Source organism: Oryza glaberrima, chromosome 9, assembly GCF_000147395.1.
Source record: "Oryza glaberrima chromosome 9, OglaRS2, whole genome shotgun sequence".
Classification (NCBI taxonomy): Eukaryota; Viridiplantae; Streptophyta; class Magnoliopsida; order Poales; family Poaceae; genus Oryza; species Oryza glaberrima.
Genome location: NC_068334.1, coordinates 17636322 through 17645916, shown reverse-complemented (window position 1 = coordinate 17645916; position 9595 = coordinate 17636322). Strand labels below are relative to the sequence as shown.

General features: G+C 45.0%; 1 protein-coding gene across 1 annotated transcript; it reads right to left on the bottom strand.

The window, feature by feature from the left end:
- Window positions 1–5963: 5963 nt before the first annotated feature.
- LOC127784902 (serine/threonine-protein kinase UCN-like) lies at window positions 5964–7765 on the bottom strand. The gene has a single exon (XM_052312315.1). The coding sequence runs from the start codon at window positions 7733–7735 to the stop codon at window positions 6368–6370; it is 1368 nt and encodes a 455-aa protein (XP_052168275.1). The 5' UTR covers window positions 7736–7765; the 3' UTR covers window positions 5964–6367.
- Between the last annotated feature and the right edge of the window lie 1830 nt (window positions 7766–9595).

Genomic DNA, 9595 nt, shown 5'->3' with positions numbered 1-9595 from the left:
TTATTTCACTCGTGTCTTTGGTCCCTTTTTTTCCTCAACTTCCGCTACTTGCGCGCCACCACACAATAGATACGCAATCCCACCACAGCGATGCAAACGTTCTTACAGTTGTCATTGTCCAAGCTTCTTTAATTTCCACACATGCTTTAATTTGTTGCGCACTGCACTTACGAGTTACGACATCTCGTATGATCTATCTTGCACTGAGGTAATTAAACTCATTTCCAGTTGATTTAATTTACATATTTGAAGCTTTCAGTTCCCCTATGTATGAAACTGATTATAAGCCGTAATACTTATTAGCGACTTAAAAACTAATTTATCGCGGTTAAAATTTTATATATGTATTTTTTGGCTTAAAAGTCAACGCAAGTAAAACAAACAATTAAAAACACCAAAATCAACTTTAAAACTAAGATTTAAAATTTAAATTAACTACTACCGAAGAGTGGAAGCTGTACTATGTAGTTTTGATGAACTCTCTATATACTCTCTCCGGGTTAATAATACTTGTCGTTTTGGACAAGGGCACGGTCTCTAAAAAACAATTTTGGCCATTATTTTCTATTATAATATGTAAAAAATGTTAACAAATATATTATTTTATTAAAGTACTTTTTAAGACGAATCTATACATGTAGTCACCATATTTGAAAGACAAATATTTTAAAAATGATTCATAATTAAAGATTTTAAAGTTTGACTTCACCCTTTTGTAAAACGATAAGTATTATCAGCCGGGGAGGGAGTAGCGTAAATTACTCGCTAGCGTAAAAGAAAGCTACCTGCAGCATGCATGCACCCATGTGACAACTACGTGTGCAGATTGAAGACAAAAACTTGAGTTGCTTAATTAGAAGCTAAGCTCTCAAACACATCACACGTGTGACATCATGTAGAGTAAGTAGCTAGTGCAATGCACTTTCACGAATCAAACGAGTTGACACGGCTTGTTCGTCCAGTCTACTCAAATTATTGCCACATGTGCCAATGTCAAACCATGCACCAGTACTAGTAATATATCCAAGTGGCTACATATTGGAGTTAGCTAGGTACCTGATGATCGACAGGAGATCGATGAAACAACTCAGGCATGCCATGATAAGATAATGATGCATATAAACACGTCGTATTCATTTGGGTAGATATGTGAGAGCTACCCCAGTAGTCATTAGAGCAAGAATAATAATATAGCCAACTTCCTACTATTAGACCATCTTAAAGCCAACATATATAATAGATTAGCTATAAGGTTGGCTACAATTTTCTTCTCCTCTCTCTATCTCTCACTTATATATTTAATGTATTTGTCTTGAAGCTTGTGATAAGTTAGCTCTTGCATGAGAGCTAACATCCTTAATTTTTCACTACCTCTCTTCTCCACCTAAGTTTATAGTAGGCTTATAGCTCACTATTATACTTGCTCTTAGTGGCACACATTTGGCTAGAAGATCGAGAGCTTATAAACCCCTCCCCTCCCCTCCCCTCCCCTCCCCTCCCATTGGAGACTGTATGATAGGGTCTAACATTCTAGAATGAGAGAGAGAGAGGGGAGGGGGGTTGGATGTTGAGAGGACCGAAATTCTGATTATAACAGTTTCAAAAGGTGTAATAATTAATTTTATACCTGTAATTAATTTGATGCAACATCAACAAGAAGTTAGGATGCTTACATTAACTTAGAACAGGTACAATAAAGTGATGTACGCGGGCTGTACAATTTGTACAATTTGCTATATCAGATTTGTGCTAGAGGAGAGAAGATGAGAGATAAGAAAAACGGGATACATATTTATAGTCAGCTGTAGCACAAACTTTAATAAACTATGTGAGAGAGATGGAAGGATTATGTATTAATGATACAATATATATCTACATCTAACTATTGTATGAGCGAGCTAACAAGTTGGCTATTGGTGATATTTCAATTTTTGGAGCTAGTTGTTAGCTATATTATTAAACTTGCTCTTACATTGATGAATTGTAAAATGTTTTTCATAGGTGGAAAATAACCAATGTTTGACACAATATTTTTACAGTGGTTATTCAAGAGATATGTACAGGTTTTTTTATTTTTGGAAAAAAAATATACTATAGCTAGCTAGGTGCACGGGATTGGGATTAAATCCATGACCCGTTGAATGAAACATGCGTGGACTAACCAACTTACGTAGCAAAGCGAACATTTTACATTAAACAGCATAGACCACAACCAAATATTCCCTCCATTTCAAAATGTTTGACACCGTTGACTTTTTAGCACATGTTTAACCGTTTTTCTTATTCAAAAACTTTTGTGAAATATGTAAAATTATATGCCTACATAAAAATATATTTAACAATTAATCAAATGATAGGAAAAGAATTAATAACTACTTAAATTTTTTTAAATAAGATGAATGGTCAAACATGTATAAAAAATCAACGGCGTCAAACATTTCGAAACGGAGGTACTATTTGGGTATTGAGCTATTGGGCGGGGGGAACCTGAATCAAATCACTCTTTTACGTCCAGATACTAGATCAACCATGGATAGTGCTAAGCTATGACCTCGAGAGATTGATGCGTCAATGAAATAGTACAAATTAAAGTAAATTTTACGGTCTTTCTATAGTGTCATTTTAATCTTTTAAATTACTGAGTGTACTCATAGGTACAACTTAATATGCTATCTGAGTTAACTTTTTTCGCGAACGTGCAACTATCCGAGTTAACTAAAAGGTATCGAGTTCAAATATTGATCAATGAAACTGAACAAGAAAAATTGTCTTACATCTCCGTTTCACTTGTTAAAGTAATCAAATCTTAATCCCGCATAGACAAGTGAAAACCACGTCTAACTTTTTTTTGAGAGAAAATATATTTTTTTGAGAGAAAAAACCACGTCTGACTAACAAAAGGTTCCTCTCTGACATAACTACATGACGTGATCGATGTGATCAATGATAGAGCCATCCACCCGTAAGTCCATAGTATGTTAATGAGTCACAATGTCATGGCGATATTACGTCAGAGGATTATGATACATGGCATGACTGGCAATCTGTTATTAGAGTCACTAGTACAGAGGGTATATTCGGCAGGCCAACTATAACTGCTGTGCAGGGCGGCTGCTGCTGCGGTTATGGTAGAAATTGTATGTTGCTACTGTAGCTGTTGATTGCCATCTAGTCACACCAAACACCCAGAGTAATTTTACTCATAGTTTTGGGTGCTCAAAATTAGATAGTAGCTAAAAAATCAAAGTTTTCCTCGTTAATAGAAAAGTAATATTGGTAGGTGGATATGTGTAAGGGTTGATGAGGGTTATTAGAGGAATAACTCATCGATTTGCGGACTGATAGAGGATAAAAATTAATTTATTTTGACATATTTAGAAAATACCACACGTTATTTTGAAAAACACAGAGGGTACCGGAGGAGAGTTTTCTCAATTTTCATTGGCCAGGGATGCGTCAAGGCGGCGTACGTACAAAGCGTAAGTCGTTACACTGAAAATTTACGCTAGTGCTGTAGCTGCTAGCTGAGGCCAAGTTAATCTTGCATATGCAAGGGTACGTAGCTAGCCGTGCTGGAGAACGTGCGCGCGCGTACGATCGAATTAACAGCAGCAAGGGGCCTCGCTCTCCGGTGTCTTTTCTTGCCGGACAAAGTAGGTCGCCACACCTCTCGCGACGTGCGTGCATTCCATGCATACGCATGTCGTGAGCTAGCTAGCTCCATCTATATATCGTCCTTGACGTGCATCGCGGCATCTAGTACGTACCGTTGCCTTGCCTTGCCTGGACGAACGGAAGCAACAGCAACGCATATGAGATCTCTCCGGCCATGCATGAATGCGGCCCATCCTTGTGCCAATTGTCGGCCGATCGTGTACCTAGAAACCCAAACGGCGTGTGGGAGAAGCATCACCGGATTTACCATTGTTGTCAGTCTCCTTTAAGCATCTGCTCTCTGATCTCACTGTTAAAAAATAATAATTCTAATTTTTAAGATGAGTCTGAACATATATGTCAGGCTCTAAACACTTCAAGCAGTAGTAGTACGAGTTTGTAAGCTAGTACTCTCTATGTCTCATTTTAAATGAAACTATGATTTTCCGTGTCCAACTTTTACCGTCCGTCTTATTTAAAAAAAATTGAAAAAATTTGAAACATAAGTCACGTATAAAGTACTATTCATGCTTTATCATCTTATAACAATAAAGATACTAATTATAAAAAAAATCAAATAAAACAAACGATCAAAGTTAGGCACGAAAACTCATTGTTGCACTTAAAATGAGACGAAGGAAATAGTTGTGTTGTGCCTGCGCATGTGCACGTTGGTTATTACTCCCTCCATCCCAAAATATAGCAAACCTTTGAGGGAGTAATGATTATAAAGGATTGATGACTGATCTTGAAGATAATATATATGCACACACATATGTATATGGCGTGTTTAGCTGGGCCCTGTTTGGAAGATTAGCCCAGGGCTAATTTTAAGAGTTAATGTTTAGTCATGAATTAGTAGGCTAAACATTAGCCTAGGTGGCATGTTTGGATCCATGGGCTAATTCAAAGCTAAAAGATGGAGAGAGAGAGAGTAGAAAGAGAGGAGAGAGAAGGAGAGAGAGAGAGAGCTGTTTTTTATGGTCCCCACACAAAATTAGCCTCATTAGCACCCCTTGGAGGGGCTAATGTTTTAAGGAGGGCTAATTCATATTAGCTCAAAATTAGCCCACCTGTTTGGATTATTGAGGGCTAATTTGAGGCTAAAAGGTGAGGGCTAAACATTAGCCCATGGAACCAAACAGGGCCCTGCATGGTACAACCGCTATGTAGGGCAGCACAGCGTATCGGTTATTACAGCCACACAAATCACTGTTGAGGTTGTTGGTTGCGTTGTGGAACATGCCCATAGCCATTTAATTACGGGTAGTGGTTTTGTATAAAGCTATATACAGCTATATTATCAAGCTAAGAATGGTTTCTTTATGTGGTTTTCGTAAATGGCAAACTATTGGCTTACATAATAGTTGTGAAAATGCAGTAGGTACAGTGGCAAAGCTAGGTGTGATGCACTTGATAGGGCAGCAACAAGAGATGTATGATTTTAACCATAAGATCTCATATTTAATCCGTAACACACTCGTATTTTTTTTCTTAAAATATGTTGGAGGGACGTCTCTTCTTTCAAATCTTGAAAAATGCCATAGTTAGTTATAGGCTGTTATCGGCTTTCACTGGTTTATTCAAATATCATAGTCCAGATTTTAAAATACATGTGGACAGCAATGGAGGTAGCATATACAGTAGTATTTCGTTTTTTTTTTCAGAATAGTAAGCACTACGAGCCTGCAAATGACTGAAGCTGTGTGTATACTGTATAGTGCATAGCTATGTGTAACCTAGCTAAAGCCTGAATGTTTCAGCTCTTTCATAGTCTGAAGGTTTATAGAAAAGCAGAGAGTACTGCACAGATCTGAAATTTAATCTCAGCCCCGTCGTAAATAGAACTTTGCATGCATTGGAAAATATTGACGTAGTTCTTCAGATCAACAGCCAGCCTTCAGCCACAGCTCAAAGCAAGTACAGATAAACTGAACAGTCAAGCTGTACGAACCATGGATTATATATGAATTAGTGCACGTACATGGTCAAACATTGAGACGGGGTTTAATGATTAATCTAATAAATCAACACTGCTTAATTCATGGGACATCTTTTCCGAATATCGAATCCTGACAGATCGGGAAAATGGCATATTTCCTCTGCTGGTATAGTAACTCCACTGTCAGATGTCAATATGTCATAGATCAGCAGCAACATTGTGCCATTTTGTGCCATTTATTGTCGACTCAATTATTCAGTAATTAGATTCTGTATTTTGTTGGCACAATGTTATTACTGAAAGATGTAATTCAAAAATAGGAATTACATCCCACGAAAATTTTGGAATCGTCCTTGTGTCATCATGCAGAGAGAATCAATAACTACAATTATCTGAATTTTTTTTATCGAAACACATACAACTATCTGATCGAAAATGCTTCCGCTCGGGCGTCTGAGACCAACAAATCGAACACTGTACCGTAGTCAATTAGACTGCAGGGATTAACCCTTGTGAAGTACAGTATTTTCAGTCACCCTAGCCTCTAGTGACCAGAAAAGGATTCGGATTTTACAGTCCCCTACCGAAATAGTTACCCTTATTTCACAAACCTACCCTTACCATGTCACAATTTTACAGTACAATCTCTTCTACTCAATTTTAGCTTACCACCCTTTCACCACAGGATTACATGATTAATGATTTTTTTGAGGTGAAAGTGAAAAAAAGAGAGAAATACTGTAGTTCGAGTGGAACACCGGAGACCGGACGTCAGAACTCCGGCAAGAACTCCGTCAACTCCTCCTCCTCCGGCTCCGGCGAAGGCTCGTGAAGCTTGTTGAAATACTCTACCACGCTGAACCCCTCGCACGCGGCAATGTCGTCGGCCGGCGGCGGGATGTACGGCGGCCGGGAGAGCTCGCCGAGCAAGTCCCACGCGACTCCGGCGAAGAACGGGTGGGCACGGACCTCGTCGGCGCCGCCGGCGAAGCCGAGCCTCTTCGTGGGCTCCTTGTCGAGCAGCCTCGCGATGAGGTCGGTGAGCTCCGGCCACCGCCGCCGCGAGTCGGCGGAGAACTCCGGCTCCCGGAGGAGCACGTTGCGGAACGTCTCCTTCCGGCTCCGCCCCCGGAACGGCGTCCTCCCGTACGCCATCTCGTAGACGAGCACGCCGAGCGCCCACCAGTCGACGGCGAACTCGTGCCCCTCGCCCCGCACCACCTCCGGCGCCACGTACTCCTCCGTGCCCACGAACGAGAATGACCTCTCGCACGCGGCGGCGGCGCCGCCGCTCGCGCTCGCGGCCGAGCAGAAGCTCGCCTGCTTCTTGCCGCGGCTCACCGGCGACACCCTCGCCGACTTCGCCTTCTTGAGGTGGTCGGCGGCGCCGCCGCCGCCGTCGCTTCTCTTGAGGAACCAGGCCAGGTTGTGGGTGTACTGCCCGGGCGACGACGTCGATGTCGTCGCGGCCACCGACGACTCACTTCTCGCGAAGATTCGCCTCAGCTGGCTCCGGCCATGTCCCTGCAGCTGCGGCGGCGGCGACGACGTGGCCGAGCACGACGACGACGAGGTGGAGGTGGACGCGGAGGGGGAGACGGGCGGGAGCAGCCGGGAGAGGTCGAAGTCGGTCAGCGTGACGTGGCCATCGGCGCGGAGGAGGACGTTCTCGGGCTTGAGGTCGCGGTACGCGATCCCGGCGGCGTGGAGCTCGGCGAGCGCGGAGACGAGCTCGGCGACGTAGAACCTGATGGCCGCGGGGGAGAAGACGCGGTCGGGCTGCGCGTGGCGGAGCTCGTTGAGGTCCCCGCCATGGCAGTACGGCACGGCCCACGCCACGAGGTCTCCCGTCTCGGCGCGCCCGAGCAGCGACGGGAGGTGCGGGTGCGCGAGCCCGGACAGCACCGACACCTCCCACCTCGCCCGCCGCGCCGCGTCCCCCTGCCTCGCCGCCGACGCGACGACGGACCTCTTGTCGAAGACCTTGAGCGCGTAGTAGCACGCCCCGCCGCCGGCGGCGTCGTCCGCCGCCGCGGCGACGAGGAACACGGTGCCCATGGCGCCGCGGCCGAGCACGCGGACGGCGCGCACGGCGTCGAGGTCAATGTCCGCCATGCGCGGCTGCTGCTGCTGCTGCATGGGCGCGCGCGCGCGCGCTCTGTGTGTGTGCTTGGGAGTGTGTCGCGTTGTGAGCGACGAGGACGTGGAGGCGAGATATAATAAGCTGGTAGTAGGGGGCCGGGCTAAACCCGCGAGACGGTTGCCTAATTAATTTGTTGTTTTTGTCTTGTTTAACCTGCAGAGATTAATGAAACAAAGTGGCAACGCCACTTCAAGATTTATACTATTTTTATCTCCGGCACAGCTTTGGCGTTTTCTCAATTCTCATCGGTTCTGTCAAAGAGACGATCTTCGGAGCATATACTGGCCTAGGGTTTCAAAACCGGCTCAGTCATCGAATACCGCACGGCCTTTTTTTTTCTATATATCATATGACATAAAATCTCACCTCCTATCATTCGAATTTTGAATCATTGGATGTGTTTTAAGATTCGCGCAGCCCCTTAAACCCTAACTCCTATTCCTCCTTCCCCGGTTCTAGATCATGCTGCCACCCTCCTCCTCCCGTCCCGCACGCGATCCGCCGCCACCACCGCCACCGCCACCCCCACCACGCTGCCGCCCACCTCGCCGGCTGGCCGGAAAAAGTCAACGGCCCGGCAAGCCCCCTCCCCCTCCCCTTCCCCCCTCACTTTGTCCTCATGGCGGCGACGACGAGGTGCCCCCGCCCTGCCGGATCCGTTACCTCTGGCCGCCGCCTCCTAATCCCACGCTTGCTTTGACCCGCCGCCGACGCCGGCTCACCGCCCTCCTCCATCCCCGCGGCTTCGGCGATGCCGCCGCCGCCTCGCCGCTCGCCGGAGTCCACCGCCCACCGCCAGTCCTCCGCCACCCACGGCCATCCCCCTCTAAGCCCCAAGGAAACCCCCTCTTCCCCCTCCCCAACCCCCCTCCTACCCTCACCCTAACCCCAAACCCTAACCTGCCGGAGTTGGGGTGTCGCCGGCGCTGGAGAAGAAGGGGAGCCCGCCGGAGTTGGAGGAGAGAAGCCGATGCACGAATCTTGGCATGGATCCAATGGTCCAAAATCTGTAAGATTTGATCCCCAAATTTTATTCGAATGCCATATAGCAATCCCCTTTTTTTGGATAAACGCGATTACTGTATAGTTGCCGACAAAATTTGAACAAAGGTAGGAGTATTTGAAAGTTATTCCCAGTGAAATATACTATTTTTATATTTCCATCTTTTATATTTCCGAAGGTGCCATATAAGCAACAAGTCATGTAATTGATGATTGAAAAACACATGGTTTTATTTTTGTTGTTTCATAGGTAATACATGCAAGAAACTATATATTATAAACAATTTGGACATGGTTTATCCTCTGACCTCTTGGCATGTCGGAACAGTTTGGACATGGTTTTATTTAGATGAAACTCATCGATCCCATCTCTCACTTTATTATATTTCTTACCACATCATTAAAAAAATACTAACATAACACCCGATTTAAATAGAATGAAACTACTATATTAGGATGGGCCTTATCTTAACCTCAGTCATCTCCTTCGATCTAATGGCTAGAAAATTGTCTCCAAGATTCAGCCAAAAAGAGAGCTGGGAGATATGGAGAAGACCGACTCCCCGGCAATGACAGTGTTGCCGCTAGAGCCGCAAGGTCGGAGGAGGGTAGTGGATAAGTCGGCGATAGAGGAATTAGATCAGAGTGGTAGGGGAGCTAATGGGGGCACCTTGCCGTCTCCCATATTGGGTAGGAGGAGAGGCGGGGAGGAAAGGGGAAGGTCGATTGGCGGGTCTTGTTAGCATGCTGAGGGCAGGGGATCGATGTGGCGACACGAGTAGGGCCGACCAATAAGTCACCAACGAGATAAAGATTGGCTGGAGCTGAAGGCCACCCTGAAAGACCTTCCAGGG